This window comes from Sebastes umbrosus, chromosome 20, assembly GCF_015220745.1.
Source record: "Sebastes umbrosus isolate fSebUmb1 chromosome 20, fSebUmb1.pri, whole genome shotgun sequence".
Lineage (NCBI taxonomy): Eukaryota > Metazoa > Chordata > Actinopteri > Perciformes > Sebastidae > Sebastes > Sebastes umbrosus.
In genome coordinates, this window is record NC_051288.1 from 23,646,887 (window position 1) to 23,663,971 (window position 17,085).

At 42.0% G+C, this 17,085-nt stretch overlaps 1 protein-coding gene across 1 annotated transcript; it reads left to right on the top strand.

Moving 5' to 3' along the window:
- Positions 1-882: 882 nt before the first annotated feature.
- On the top strand, positions 883-16,965 carry LOC119479614 (plexin domain-containing protein 1-like). Its single transcript, XM_037755405.1, has 13 exons — positions 883-1,445; positions 7,770-7,930; positions 11,092-11,235; positions 11,319-11,388; positions 12,316-12,438; positions 12,526-12,644; positions 13,435-13,534; positions 13,708-13,803; positions 13,898-13,979; positions 14,060-14,120; positions 14,206-14,329; positions 15,043-15,203; positions 16,195-16,965. Exons 1-13 carry the CDS (start codon positions 1,370-1,372, stop codon positions 16,318-16,320), a joined length of 1,443 nt encoding a protein of 480 aa, XP_037611333.1. The 5' UTR covers positions 883-1,369; the 3' UTR covers positions 16,321-16,965.
- The last annotated feature ends 120 nt before the right edge of the window (positions 16,966-17,085 follow it).

A 17,085-nucleotide genomic window follows, 5' to 3' on the forward strand; every position in this document is an offset into this window, starting at 1 on the left:
CAGTTTGAGGTGGGGGTTCACAAAAAAATCAAGAGTTAATGTAATGTGTACAACGCAGAGAGGTCTAATGTACTGGGATGTGTGTAGCTAACATATTACACCCACCAAACAGGATATGACGCGAGCAAGCGTCAGTGACAAAATCAGTTTGATTGCATTGTTTTCTATTGGAATGAACCAACTGGCTGCATAGCGCACCGTTTTGAGCTGAACTTTTGTCGGACGCCCTGTTTGTATTTATTCCTGTCGCTCGCTTTGAAAGCGCTGCAATGGACAAGGATTGTTTCTTGATGTTGAAATGAGGAGTTATCTATATGATACCTCCTCATTTCACTACAAACACCTAAATAAGGTGACAGCTGGAGCTCCAGGTGATCGCCTGACAGTTTACTAAGGCTACTGCTGGCTGTATTGTATTTGTTATTGTCATTTTCAGTAAATGTTGCAGTATAAAACCTGTGTTTTCTGTTTAAAAAAACACAAACGTCGGAAGAGAGCAAGTACTGCTCACCCATCTTTTAAGTGGTTACGTCTCCAGTCTGATCTGGAGCGCACAGCTTGTGGTTGCATTTCTAGGGGGTTCAGTGAGCACCCTGAACGAACGCAAACTGCGCCTCTGTATAAAACCTTTTTTCCACTCTCAACATGACACTTTCTAATGAGCTCTTGTAAAAGAAGAACAAATAAAAAGAAAGTCTTTGCGTTAATCTGTGTACCATTTCTTCAAACCGACCACAAGGGAAGCTTTTCTCAAAATGTCAACTATTTAACAACCTCACATCATTTGTTTTGGTTCAACATGCTTCCACATGGGGGAGACAAACTCCTCCCAACTCCAACCCCCTTTTTCTGTTTGGAAGGAATGAAAAAATGTAGAATTGTATAAATATTTCCTCTTTGTGGAAGTCTTACAATAATCCAGAGCTCTGTTAGAGAGAGACAAACACAAGGAAAGAGACAGACAGACAAAGAGAGAGGGGGGGAGTGAGGAATTATTTCAAGGAGAAAAAAAATATTGGAGCAAAAGAAGAGCAAAGAGAAAACACCTCACTCTGCAACACTCCAGCTGTTTGTCAACTCTTTTCCTGAGATGGACCCCGTCATCCCTGAAGTTACTCTAAAGGGCAAAACAAGGACGTAAAGCAGAGAAGAGACACAGACAGACAGAGGAGGGAGAGAAAAGCAGTAAACCTTGGCTGAGGTGAGCAAAAAGCAGCTGTGTGGGAGAGCAGAGGCGAGGAGAAGAAAGACAGGGGAGTGGAGGAGTGAGGCGCCCCGTTCCTTCCACCAAAGTGAGAGGGGGAAACAGGGAAAAGAAGAGGAGTGATAACGAGTCGGGGAAGGAGGGAGAAAGAAGAGTCGGCTGGACATGGGGCTTTGTGCTGTTCTCCTCATCTGTCTCTCCCAGGCTGAGCTGGGGAGAGTCTGGGCTCAAGAGCATCAAGGTAAGCCCCCGTTCTTCAATGCCAACGTGCATATTTGACATATTTCTTCTAATATTAACACCATTTTGACTGCATTTCTGCAGAATAGACTGTCAAGACTGCTTCCAAATATTCAGGTTGAAAGAAATATTATATGACCTGAATTCTTCCCACTAACTCTGGCAACAGGCGAGCTTGAAAAGTGTTTTTGGGAACTTTGTTTGATGATGGATTTGCATATGTGTGAAGCTATTAGGTCCCTTGACATTACTCTCTGTCAGTCACAGGAAGCGTATGAAAGACTGTGTGCATGTGTGTGTGTGTGTAGGTCTGGATTTTCTTAGGATGCTATTCCAAAAAACGCTGTATTTCCAATTTGAAGAACCAAATGTCTGGGGTTCACTTGCCTGAAAAATTTGAATCATGTGATCGGAAATCCTGCATTTTAGCAGATAAATGTTTGAGGTTAACCAGTAAATCATAACTGGCGTTTTCATTCCAGCAGGCATTTTTATTAAAGTAGAAAAAGTCAATGAGAGCAGCAGCTGAGCCTAATTTGGAAAGTTTCTTGCTTCTCTATGTTGCTTTATCTCATCCCAAATTGTATTTAATCACCCAAAAATACTGTGCTTGGTTGTTCCGTGCATCACCTGTATATGTATGCTGCCTTCCTATGTGTGTGTGTGTCTGAACGAGTGTACGCGCATGTATGTATTTTTGTTCTCCTTGGAGATGCATTATTTTTAGCCAGCCCCCGTTCTTCCGCTCCCGCTCCTCCTCCGACAATCAGCGGTGCTCCAGTTTCTCTGGCCTATCCTGTGGTCCCAGTTCCTCTGATCAGCGGCCTGGCTCTGCAGAGGACGACCCGACACACTGCGGAGACACCACAGATAGATAGATCCCCCCCCCTTAACATAAGACAACTCAAAATGTCCACACTCATCTTCACCACTAAAATACACTAAAATCAAATGCTTCAGTTCAAGTTGTCAGCCTCACCGCTGCACAGCAGGTGTCCCTATTTTGGGCTCTTTTCCCACAGCCTGATCATCTCAGTGCCAGCTCACACCAGAAAGTAGAACAGGTCTTTGCTAAATAGGCGGTGCTGTGGTGGCTTCCTACGCTCTCAATCACTTCGATTGAAGGGGATGTATTAGTACCATCCACTCCGGTTTCACGACTGCAAACCATGCCACATCACCAAATTGAACACATCGCAGACTTCAAATTGGTTGCAGGGCTGTTCCTGTTCTCTGAAACGATCAGCACCACAGACTATATATAGATGAACGACGCGTCTTCACTTCCTCCCACTGTACAGAAGGGAAAATATTCTGGATACGGGAGATGTCATCTTGAGATTTTGATGTCATTTGGAGCCAGAGTCTGCGCAGTAGTGACGAGGCGTTGGAGCACGGCCGCAGCTTGTCAGTGAGAGAGACTCACAGCTGTCAATCATGACGTCTCACCTCCTTTTTATAGCATCAAATAACTAATTAAAACCAAACTTATCAGAAAACACTTGAACAGTACATCAGCGTGATGAGAACTACCTAAAATGATAGAAACCATCTTTGGGAAAAATGTATTTGACGTGTAATTTGCCTTTTTAGTTTGGCACTTGTCCCATCCGCTAACATTGAGGAAGCGGGTTTATGATCTATACTGCAGCCAGCCACCAGGGGGCGATCCAGATGTTTTGGGGAGCTGTCATGTCATACATCTTTATATACAGTCTGTCGTCACCAAACTCTACACAAAAGTTCCATGCAGATCTACTTCACCTGCATGATGGACCACCTGACTGTAAAATAATCCTATTGTGGAAAATATAAATACTTCAACACTGAAAAAACAGACTACAACTGGAACAATCTGCAAACTGGAACTACATGTCAGCTGCACTAAAAATGGAAAATCTGTTCCAAATGTAAACAAGAAACAACTCCATGACAGTAAATTAAACATTTTATAAACTCTGAGCCCGATCCATTTGTCCATATTTATCTAAACGCCACATTTTTCCTTTTTCTTCTCCAGTCCTTATCAGTCCAGCTGCCAGTGTTTGTGATTGTGTGTTGTGGTTACTGCTGTTCCTCCGAGTGTTAAGGTGCCAAATGGCTTCCTCCCACACCATAAGCTCCAGGCTGGTTTAACACAGATCACCCTTTTAAATTCCAACGACAATAAAACCACTGTGCTGAACTGCAATGACACGCGCTGACATACATAGCAACGATGTTGCGTCGTGATTACTGTTCCACTAATGATGAGTTTGCCAGAAATCAACAGGTGCTTTGCTAATCCTTGTCCTGACACGAACTAACGATACGGGACCGCCGCAGGGTCAAGACTTTGTTTGTATCTTGAGGTTTAATCATGTCTCCTCTGCTGTGTTTGGACGGTACATAATGGTTCACTCTCTTCAGCGACTCTGTCTCTGGAGCAAAGATGTTGTTCTCTTTTGTTGGGCTTGCAGATAATTCGCTTTTCCTTTCCAGGACCAAGTACATGCCTTTGTGCCCTCGGTGTATCCTCCAATGTGCTTGGACTTCAAAGTGTTATGCATTTAACCAGACAGAGATTGTTTTCACCACCTGGACTTTATCCAGCTGAACAGACTGAAAGACCATTTAGCTTTTGTCTCAGTTGAGGAAAGGTGGCTTTTTTCGTCTTGTCTGTGTTGTCCAGCTGCTGTCTAGCCTTCAAAAGCTGCTTTCAAATAGCAAAAATATGTGGCCTATTATGTTTCTTTGGTGTCAACATGAAATGATGGATAGTTTGAATTCTGCTAAAGACATAAAAACAAGTAATGAAAGAACGCCAGAGCTACTGTAGGTTTTATGTAAAAAGACATAGGAAGAGACAGAGGGAATGGGAAATAGGAGCGTGGGAGACGGTAAATGGATGAATGAACACAATGTGTATATCCATAGCACACTGTATATGGTTCAAAACGATGTGTCCTAGTTCGACGTGGCTCCCAACACCCACTAGATTTATAAGGTGGGTGCTGCAATGCAGACGCAGATTTAGTGGATACCATCATCTCAAAACAGCGGATGTATGTTTGTTAATCATTAAAAATAAATCTGCAGGATTAGAGGTTTAATTCTCACGCAGGTCAACGGTCCTGGCACGACAAGATATGTTGGATTAAACAGCCGGATATCTGAAATTCACACAGTTACCAGGAATATTCTAAATTTGGAGGACTGTCAGAATAATCTCCATGCATTGTATTCCAATAGAGGGGGCATCATAGTGTAGATTTACTGTTAAACCATCCGCAAATTGGTCACATCTGTCATTTTAGTCGTTGAATTTTTTGGGCCCTGCTTCAAATTGACAAGGATGTCTTTTTCTGCCCCACTTTGTACATTCCCAGAGCAGGTTCTGCACACACACATGTGTCTGCCAGACCTCATGCTATGGAGGTCAGCATCACTTATGCAAAGTCCAGCCCACTCTTGAACTCTTTTTAGCCCTTTTTTTTTTGTCGGTAGTCCATCCAGGCCCACATGCAGACAGTTAGACAAGAAGCTCCAGGAAAGAAGCTCAAACACTTCAGAAGTTTGTAAAATGAAAAATGTTTATATACAATCATATACAGGATGTCTGCATTCCTAAAGGACCTAATGTCTATAAGAACTAATGCATGGTTCCTGATATGCCACTTCCAGTCTTCCTCCCCCTCAAAGCTCTTCCTCATCCCTGCTGTTTGACGCCTCGCCTCCTCAGCTGTTTAGTGATGATGATGATGATGAGTGCTGCCAATCTGACCCAATTAGGAGCCTCTTGTTCTGAAGCCGTGGAAACAGCTTCCTCTGCACCATAATCAAACAAGATTCCTCATTAGATCCATCTCCCCTGTGTGTGTGATAACCTCTCTATGTTTCTTTTCTCTTGTCCCATTTTGTCTCCGAAGTCGCTTTTTTTTCTTTTTCGCTTGTTTGATGCATCTAATTCAATTCATTCAATTTGAATGCAACAAGAGCAACTCAATATATCCTTCAGTGAGCCTAAAAATAACTACAATTTGATTCAGTATACCATAACAGTTTACAGCGTCTGGCCAAGAAATAGTCCCACACGTAACCCTGTATATAACCACAACGTCGTACACTTCCAATTTTTATATGGATTAAAATAACAAGACATTACATGCTAATAAGCAAGCTTTAGAGGCGCTGATAGGTAGGCTTGCTGCGGTAGTCAGTGTTACCCGGTGTTCGGGCATACACCGATTACATTACTTGCCCGCTGTTTTATAGAAATAAAACCCATTCATTTCCACATGTTAGCGCCATGTTATCAATACATAGTTGGCCGATGGACACTACAAACTGAAAATGTAAGTCTCAGCTCAGAGTAGCAGGAGTCAGATTTCACACACGGGACGAGAGAGTTGACAGACAGAATGATGGCAGGGGATTTGGTGTCAAAGCGAAGAGCAAAAGCCCCTTTTTGGCAATATTTCGGATTTAAACCTAATAGGGAACCATAAACCCGTAAACTTTTGGTATGAAGCCGTGCAGAGGACGGAGCGGTCACAGCCGGAGAGTGTAGCACAGCGGCGCCGGGTTGGAACTTGCTGCCCCCGCAGCGAAAGCTGGACCAGATAGGCCAGACACGCAGCCATCCAATGTTAAAGATCAAAGTAAGCGCTCTACATACATTCAGCGTCATCTTCTCTTGTAAAATGCAACACCGGTGTTTTCAAAAGTTTATTAACCGGGTGGGAAAATTTCCTCACCGTGACATACCAAAATGTTGCACTATTCCTTTAACGGTCAACTGCTAACATCTGCTTTATCCAACAAATAGTGAACAAAGAGAGTCCAAATGCCAAATATCCAATAAGTCGTAGTAATATTTTGATGCCATTTAAACCCATTAAGCACAGAGGAAAAACATTTACTTTCCACTATGTAGGTCAAAAATATGTGGACACCCAAACATTACACACATATGTGATTGTTAAAAATCTCATTCCACAACAATGGGCATTAGTCTGCTGCTATAACAGACTCCACTCTTCTGGGAAGACTCCCCACCAGATGTTGAACCTGGCAGCAGGGACTTTCTCCCATTCAGCCACAAGAGCATCTGTGAGGTCGGCCAGTTAAGTTCTTTCACACCGAACTGAGGAAACCACTGTCATGAACAGGAAAGGGGCCTTCCCCAGACTATTGCCACAAAGCTGGAAGCAAACGATTGTCTGACGCTTTTAACTGGATCAAACAGACCAAGCCAAACCAAGAAAAACAGCTCCAGACCAAAACTACAAAAAAATATGTGGACCGGACCCAGGGTGCACATACTTTTGGTCATATGTTGTTAACACAATTTAAAAACAAAGAGACTGAGACGGGGGGTCTGAACCGCAGGTTGGCTCTTGTCTTTCCCTCTGTCAAGATGTTCATAAACATCCTATTACTCAATAACAACTCACATAAAATCTAGACGGCAAACTGGATTTAACCTTCAACTTGTTCTTCTGTATGAAGACAGCCTTGGCTCGGCTGAACGATCAGCGAGTTCTGCTGATCTCGCATAAAACGTGCACGGGACAGTGAGTCATGGATGAGTTTATTGTCAAAAAAAGAAGAAGTTCCAAATGTGAAGAAATATAAACACCCATCTATGATCTGTAGAACAGATGACAAGAAACCACACAAATGTAGGTGGTCAGCAGAGACGGGAATACTCACGGGAATAACTGGCCAATAAAGAACGCTGACTCCAAATGAAGCTTGTATCATAATTCACAATTAGTTAATAACCAACTGTGGTTCAGCCAAAATACACACACGCCACATTATTAGTTTAAAATGTAGAAATAAGAAAGAAATCATGGCAATATTTCTGTATGATAGATGTAAAGGAAATGCACTCGTGAAAATGTTTTTCCTGTTTTTTTCCTGTCTTTGTGTGAGTTATTGTTCTAAACATGGATTATATTTTCTGTGGACGTGTCTGTCTGTTAATGATCCAAATTATGGCAACCAATAATGAGCAGATGTGACCGCGGGGTTTATAACCGTTCCAATTCCTTTTAAAGATTTTACCAGATCATTTTAGAGCTCTTTTCACACTTTTTGAAATCAAGAACAGAAGTCAATCAGTCAGGAATTTATCTGTTCATGTGAGGATTTGATGGTCAATAACAGGTGAAGAATTACTACAGCGTGACAAAAACATGGCAAGAAAGACATCATGGCCCTGCAGAGTTCAAGAAACATCTGTTCATTCATGGATTCAGTCCTCCTGGATTGTCTCTGCATGCAGGGCCCACATGTGTGTGTTAACTGTTCAGTTACCATAATGTCTGTCTTGTTCTAGATGCACAGAGTGGGACGCCTCTGCAGACAGATGGGGGTCTGTCCGGTTTTCATAGAACCAGGAGGGACCAGCAGACCCCACACAAACACAGAGAAGCCCGCGACACTGAAGGAAGAGGACTTGATATCAGTACCCTGTCTGACAACATGACACGCGTCGTGGTGAGATCCAAATAACTGACCCATTGCTGCTACGCCTTTCAAGCTTTCCATATACAGTTTTTTAAACAATGCATCCTCGATTTCAGACAAACGTAGACAAAAGCAGCCTCTCATTTCTAGCTGATGATCGTAGACTTTGCTGGGTGAAATGACAGATTTGTTTTTAGAGAAACCTGCTAAATGGACTGTATCACAAAGAATGTTTATTGCTAAGAAGTGAAAGTAAATTACATTTTCTATTGCAAAAAATATCACCTGATGGACAATATTTTTGTCATGGCTAGAAGGTAACACGCAAATTGCAAAACTCTCGCGAGATGGTTGTGGTAACACATTGACCCCGTTGACCTCGAATGGTTACGGTTAAGATAGGAATCGAATCTCACAAGTTTTCGCAATTTGCGGGTTACCTTCTAGACACGACTATTTTAGCAGGAAAAAAAGAGATCACGTAAGTCTACGGGGGAAAGTCTTTTGGGGCCCAATGGCATCATGTGACACCATTTGGCTACTACAAAAATTTGCTTCAAATATCCTATATGGCTAGCTAGCTACTGTAGCTGCATCCATGAAAAATAGCGACAGAAAAATTGCCACAAAAATGGTTCTAGAGGTTGTTAAATGTTGACTTAGAGAGTAAGACATGAGAGCTCTAAAAATGGCATATTTCTAAGATCTTCATAATAGAAAAAAATAAATAAATGATGTTTGATGCTGTAGCTTTTGTTTTACCTGAAAATGATGTAGGCATGATGGATATGTCACTCGCTCCTGCTTATTTTTGGTCAAAACAAAACAAAATATTCTCCCTCCCAACAAGAAATCAGCAACAATGAACCCCGTATTTCCCTTGGCATATTTACATGCACATTTTGAAGTGTTGCATTAGAATTCAATTCAATGCAAATTCAATTCAAGTTGATGGAAATGTCCCTAATTCACTTCTTCTTTTTTTTTGCAACAATTTAAAAGTTCACTTAAAATTAGCTTGACAGTTGAATGTAAACACAGCTAGTGTCAGGATGAATGAATGAAGTGAAACTAAAAGATTATTGTCAGGTTTAAAAAGAGCTATTTAACTGCACTGTAGAAGCTTTGACCTCACTACGGGGTCATCATCTTTACACTGCCAAGCTAGAGAAGCTTTGAGTGGAGGTTACTGTTATTCCGTCAGGTGGACTTGTCCCGGGCCATTTTCCCCTCATTACCTTTTGCATCTGTGTGTGTTTGTTTGAGTGTGTGTGATGAGGTTTTATTAGTGTCTTATGTCGCAGACTCTTCTTTCACTTCAATCAGCCTCGGTAAAATTCAACCCAAATAAATCGTGTTGTAGTTTTTTTTTTTTTATTTCCCCTCTCCCTCCAATTCAAATTGAAAACAGACGACAGCCTCGTCCGGCCAACTTACAGTGTTTGTTTAAGCGTGAGTACGTGCGCGTGAGCGTGCACGTGAATGACTCACTTGGACAAGATGCTGTTGCCTTTTTCGGGGGAGGTCTGATCCCAATTTCCAAAACCTTCCACCTCTTGTCCAATGGGAATCTCTTCAATAAATCAGTCAGCTGTGAGGGAAACTATATGATTGTTCCCTTCTCCTCACCTAGAAATCCCACACCCCCACCCTCTAGAAAACATTGGCTGGTGACAGGCAGTGGAGATGAGAGAAAAAAGTGGGTCACTTGCTGTATATGGAGCAGCCGGAGAGGCAGTGAGAGCGCTGCATTTAACTGCTCCACTTTCTGAGCCCACACTAAACCCCAGAACCATTGCTCTCTGTCACCTTGAACTGTGGCATACATTAATAATGCCATCAAGAATGGAGATCCTACCACGTCAAAGCACCGTGTGCAATGTGTAAACAGCTCCCCCAAGTGGAACTGTTTGGACAGAAATAGAGGAGATAAATCCCAGATGTCTGGTGCGGTGGTTCCCAACCAAACCCTTTAAAACAGAGCAGCTCTTATAGCCCTGTTTGGATTTGTCTTTGATTTATGAGCAGATCAATCAGAGGATGATTTTTCTCAGATTGTCTGAGTATTTTTACACAAGAAGAAAAGCAAAAGGTAGAGAAAAAGTATAGGATGTTGCGTAGCAGATTTTTTTTTTTCTTACCTTACAATTCTTTAGATTCATCCTCGCGACCCCTTGTAGGGTGGCGACCCCCAGGTTGGGAACCCCCTGTCCTAATGTGGCATCGTCTGGGGAAACATACACAAAACACATAAATCAATAAATGTTCTTCTAGTCAAGGTATTATTAATGTAAATCAATGGTTTTCAGCCTGATGGTGAAGTCCCTTGAGGTTTCTTTTGATGAGATGTGTATGAAATATAATTTAGGGCTACAACTAACGATTATTTTCATTATGGATTAATCTGCAGATTATTTTCTCGATTATCTCATTAATTGTTTTGTCTAAAAAATGTCTGAAAATAGTGAAAAAGCTTGTGATAAATTCCTACAGCCCAAGGTGAAGATGAAAATATTCAGTTTACTATCAAATATGACAAAGAAAAGTATCAAATCCTCAAATGTTTGAAATGTTTTACATGATAAATTACTGAAAGGATTAATTGAGAAGCAAAAAAGCTGCAGGTTTGTTTCAGTTTTATTATTTTTTAATTATTTTTTTATTTTTTTTGTAACCTAAAAATCAAGTATGTGATACAAAAATACAATATTTTAGTTTTTAATTTTATTTAATTAATTAATTAAAATAAATTGTGAAAGTGTATCAGGGCTATATACACCATTTTACTATAGGCGAAAATAACACATTTGCACTGCATGCAAAAAACTGCATTGGTTTTGCCCCAAACTGCATGTGATTATCATAAAGTGGGCATGTCTGTAAAGGGGAGACTCGTGGGTACCCATAGAACCACTTTTCATTCACATATCCATATACAGAGGTCAAGGGACCTCTTCGAAAATGTCCATGCCAGTTTTTCCCTCGCCAAAATTTAGCATGACTTTGGAGCGTTATTTTTTACATGGTTGGTACCAATGGATTCCTCAGGTTCTCTAGTTTCATATGATACCAGCGTCTCCACTCTCTATGATTAATAATGCAAGTCCCTGGCTGTTAAACCCACTCTCAACTACCTCACCATGAATAATGTTATGTGAAAACTTTCCTAATGAGTGTCCTGTTTCTCTCAGGAGGACTCCCAGCGGTACTACACATGGCAGGCTTTTGGTCCAACAGAGAGCCAGACTGAGGACTTGTGGGTAGATCTGAACACCCTGCACAAGAGCCAAGTCCAGATCCACGGCATACTGTCCAACGCACACCGGCAGGCAGCGGTGAGATGAGCACACACACACACACACATACATAACCATCTGATTTAGCACCCACATGTCTGACATGTTTTCTTTTTCCACAGAGGGTGGCGCTTTCTTTTGATTTCCCTTTTTACGGACACCACTTGAGACAAATCATCGTAGCGACTGGCGGTGAGTTTGGCTTTACATTACTTTGCTCTTCCAATCTGGAGATCGAACATCTCCCAGTGTGCCGAAGGAGACTCTGGGGAAATATTCAGACATACCAGGCTATAATGAATCTGGTTAATTGTAAATGCCTTCATTTTTTTACATGATTTTAATTGCTTAAAGACTTGTCCTACATTTTTAACCCAAAGAAAATAATGATGGACGATGGAGTCATTTGTTGATTCAACATTATGCTATGCTAAAGAATGTGCAGGAGATAGAAATTAAAAACTGATATTGTCTTGCACAAACTGTATTTCTTAATCAAGCAACCATGTCTTGATATGACTTTATACCGTGAGATGAACAGCCACAAACACACCGTACAATATAGTACATTGCTATCGTTTGAATGGCTGCATGGAGCATTGTAGTCGTTCATCACATATTACACGTGTCCGTTTACTAGCTTTTTCCAGAGCTTTTAACTAAATCTCACAGGCTACATTAAACTGAGCACATTAAATGGAGTTAGGTTACATCATGCCAACCAATTGTACATTGGGGGTGATCGTTTATTTCCATTTGGTATAAAAATCAGTCGTCAAACTCTTGCTACAGATAGATAATCCCTCACAGTGAACAAGACACAAAAGTTAAATGTTGTTCTTGCACAGGGCCGTCGTACAAGAACTTTGCATGAATAAAATAGTGTAAAATATGCATTTAAATGAGGAATTATCTCATCAAAAGGTAGTAAACAAGATTATATTTCTGACCAAATATCCTATTCCAGCTTTCAGTACTTGACATATTTTGATACAAACACATTTTGGTCAGTACCAAGAAAGATTTGAGGTTTAAAATGCATTGAAACTACAGCATGCATAGTTTGTAGTAAATGGGCACAAACATGCAATATGAATTTAACATCTGTACTGCCCACAGGGTTCATCTTCATGGGGGACATAACTCATCGAATGTTGACTGCCACGCAGTACATCGCTCCCCTCATGGCCAACTTTGACCCCAGCTTCTCCAAAAACTCAACAGTGAGGTACTCGGACAACGGTAAGCGAAGAGCTCCTCTGGGGAAGTTTGTATTGTTTGGTAGCTCCTGGTTTTCTTTGACCAGCGTCTGTCTCCTGCTCTGCTCAGGTAATCTATTTGTGGTGCAGTGGGACAAAGTGCAGCTAAAGGACCGAGAGGCTGAAGGAGCTTTTACTTTCCAGGCGGTCCTCCACATAAATGGAACCATTGTCTTCAACTACAGAGACGTAAGTTATGGATTTAAACTAAACTAGTTTCTTCATCATCTCTACACTCTTAAAGGGACTGTTTGTAACTTTTTAAGCGTATAAATGTACCGGGTCGGGACACATGCGCGCTCGCATATGCGTGCTTGCGTGTGGCTGGAGTCTCTGCTCCTCTGCCTGCTTGCCTTCACTCAGACAGCGCGCGCGTCCTCGCTGTCTCGCTCCACCTCTAGACGTGAACACGCGCTCACTCCACACTGCAGAAGAGTTAGTTTAGCTCTGAGAATATCTATTGAATGTACAGTGGACGTTTGTGCAGAAATAAATGCTGCAGCTCCTCCAGACCAACAGAGGTTTCCCGTGTCTTGTGAAGTGACGGAGCTCTGGAGCGAGAAATGTTATCGTCTCCGACCAAAACTCCGGTGTCTCCCTGCTCTCTCCGGCTGCGGGAGGCGATAACGTTACTCGCTGTGACACACAGTAGAAGCCAACACAGTATCAGCATTGATTCATGGAGAGACCTTCGTCTGGTCAGCTAACATTACTGCCAAGCAGCTGAAATATAGAGTGATATTGTGCTTTTAGCTGACGTGTATCGCCTCACTGTTTTGAGCAATGCTCGTTCATGTCTATTTAGAGCGAGCACAAGCGCGGGCACAAGCGCGGGCACAAGCGCGGGCACAAGCGCGGGCACAAGCGCGAGCCCGACGCTGACTTTCGTTGACTTAACGGCCACAGGTGTCGCTGTTAACAAGCATTTCTGAAAGTTTCAAATAGTCCCTTTAAAACAAACGCTGCTGTTATTTTTCAGATCCCCATACCGGTGGAGAATATGAATTCCACCGAGCATCCAGTGAAAGTGGGACTGTCTGAAGCTTTCATGGCACGCCTCCCGTCCTCACAGCTCTCAGGTCAGTTCTCTAACAAAGTATAGTTTAGTAAGGAGATGATTTCTGGTTATAACAATATATGTTTTATTTATTTTATTGTTTATTTTAACCCATTTTGCAGTGAAGCCTTTAAACCACAAAGAGCAGAAACATAAATCTTGCAAACACACTAACATTTGATATTTGTCTTGAAGAAGCGAATCGCCGTACTATCTACGAGTATCATCGTGTTGAGATCAACATCACAAAGATTGCTAACAGATCGTCTTTTGAGTTCACGCCTCTGCCCAGTAAGTATCCTTACAAACCAGCCTTTATATATGAGAGCGTAGACTCGTTATTCACCTCTCTAACTCCAGGACACTGTGTATCTGGTTCCTCCAGCTTGTCCTCAACACACAACCTGCGATCTCTGCCTAACATCCAACCTGACAACTGGCTGCGGCTGGTGCAACACACTTCAACGGTAGGATGAAATTTTGAAAGGTTTATCTTGTAATGAAGCCGCGGAGAGCCTGGCTCTTCTCATTTTGTTCTGAGTTTCAGATGTTCTGACGGTATCGACCGGCATAGACAAGAGTGGTTAGATTATAACTGCCCTGAAGAGGTGAGATACATTTCCCATTTATACTACAGAGATATGAGCAGCTGTTTCATCCTTTCTTGATTCATTCCTGTGGGCATTCACTCAGGCAAAAGCCACATGTGAGGACTACATCCCGGTGCTACCTGAGGGATCTACGAGCTCCTTCAACCTGTCTTCTCCAGGTCCAACACTTTCTTCAGCAGTGATCGATGACCAGCCCGTCACTAAAGGTAAACTCCTCTGAAGCAGCAGACTCAAGGGGGAAACAGATAGTGAAGGTTCATGTCAATCATCCTGGTGGTACAATGTCTGGAGAAAGATGAATCCAAATCACTGGACAGGACTTTTGTAAAGCTGCAACAATTAATCAATTAGATGTCAACTATTAAATTAATCGGCAACTATTTTGATAATCGATTAATCAGTTTAAGTATTTTTTTAAGAAAAAAAAAAAAATTCTCTGATTCCAGCTTCTTAAATGTGAATATTTTCTGGTTTCTTTACTCCTCTATGACAGTAAACTGAATATCTTTGAGTTGTGGACCAAACAAGACGTTGAGGACGTCATCTTGGGCTTTTGGGGAACACTGATCGACATTTTTCAAAATTTTCTGTCATCAATTCGTATCAATTAATCGAGAAAATAGTCAACAGATTAATCGACAATGAAAATAATCGTTAGTTGCAGCCCTAGACTTTTGTTTGACAATTGAAGTGCGACTTGGATTCAACTTTCTCCAGAGATAATGAATATTTTTTTTGGTTTGGTTTAACAATATTAGAATATATTTATAATAGTAAAACATATGAGACGTTGTCAAGGACAGAACCTGAGGTCCTGGACCTTTTCCATTGTTGTCCCTGGTGTTTACAGTCACCTCTTTAGCCGGCCACTTCTACATGCTATAACAATAACAAGAATCTCTGTTTTCCTTCCGTTCAGATATACAGACGAGTCCACCGAACAATAAGGGGATAACAGAGAACACGGCCATTATAGCAGGTGTAGTGGCTGCACTGGTTCTGCTGGTCATTCTGACCTTACTGGCCGTCTACTACATCAACACACATCCCACAGTTGCTCCGCCGTTCTACCTCATGCAGGTGAGAAACAAACAATTCATATGTTCTGTAGAGTCAAGTTTATTTATTCATACATCTGTTTAAATTAAGGATATAATATATAATAGTATAATTGACACTGCTTTGAATGCTTTTGATTTTCCCGTTTATACTTACTTTTACTTATTATTACTGTGTTTACTTAAAGGGACTGTTTGTAACTTTTTAAGTGTACCGGGTCGGGACACATGCGCGCTCACATATGCGCACTCGTGTATGGCCGGACTCTCGTCTCCTCTGCCTGCTCGCCTTCACTGACACACCGCACGCGTTCTCGCTGTCTCGCTCCACCTCTAGACGTGAACGCGCGCTCACTCCACACTGCAGAAGAGTTAGTTTAGCTCTGAGAATATCTAGTGAATGTAGAGTGGACGTTTGTGCAGAAATAACTGCTGCAGCTCCTCCAGACCAACAGAGGTTTCCGGTGTCTTGTGAAGTGACGGGGCTCTGCAGCGAGAAACGTTATCATGTCCGACCGGGTGCCGGTGTCTCCCCTGTTCTCTACGGCTGCGGTTGGGAAGCGATAACGTTACGGAAGCAGCGGGGCTCGCTGTGGAACCCCACTGCTTCCTTGAGGCTGAGGCAGGAGAAGCCAACACTAGGATCAGCATTGATTCATGGAGAGACCTTCGTCTGGTCAGCTAACATTACTGCCAAGCAGATGAAATAGAGAGTGATATTGTGCTTTTAGCTGACGTGTGTCGCCTCACTGTTTTGAGCGATGCTCGTTCACGTCTATGTAGAGCGAGCAAGCGCGAGCCCGACGCTGACTTTCGTTGACTTAACGGCCACAGGTGTCGCTGTTAACAAGCATTTCTGAAAGTTACAAATAGTCCCTTTAACATTTTCAATGCAGTGTTTTTACAATGTGGTATTAGCACTTTCACTTCTGCAAAGGATCTGAATACTTCCTCCACTATTGCACGTTTTGTCTGCTGCCTGGCCTTTAGCAACTACTGTCTGTTGTTCGTAGAGACGCACCAATAACTACTGGCCCTCCATGAAGTTCCGCAACCAGGGCTGTCACTCCAGCTACGCCGAGGTCGAGCTTGGGGGTCATGAAAAGGAAGGTTTCATTGAAGCTGAGCAGTGCTGCTAAGAGTCCTGGACTTACAGGACTCAGTCAGAAGAAGAAAGGACACCATCTTGAGGACTGCAAAGATATCACAAGAGAATGAATATGGACGATCAGGCCGACCATCAACACAGGGTGTCCCTACTCCAACCTTGGCGGCTGGACAGTGTTTGCTGTAACTGCTCTTGTAGCTCTTGCCAGCTTTCTCTGTGTCTTTTGCTCTTTGCCATCACACAGGGGATTTGCCATTTATTCAAGGTTTGGAGGGTCTGAGAGGAAGACGACTACAGAAACGATGAGATGCAAAGGTGTAACTGTACAAAAAAAAAAACATCACTGCAAGTGGATGTCAGGGAATTAATCGAACTAGCCTTCATACTGCAAACCAACATACAGCTCGACTTAATGTGTTTTTATTCAGTTTATGGAGTTATTTTTGTTTCATGAAACTTCTTCCACGCGACCAATGTGTGGTTCATAAAATGTTATATCTCTGTGGACTTCACTATAACAGATATTTAGCTATGTAACTGATAGTGATTATAATGATGATGATCTTGAACTTCTCTGGAGAAATATTGTTTGGATGAATTTTAGAGAGTTATGAGAGTTTTTCTTTTAACCTTTCTGTTTAAATGTCTTCTAATAAAAGCTGGTGGTGAGTGTTGATATTAATCTCATGCTTGGTGAAGAGTTGAAAACAAATGGTGCAGATTATCTTGGCCTATATTTAGACCAAAATGTGGATAAACATGCTGTCAGGTGAGTGTCATCAGGTAACATACTGTT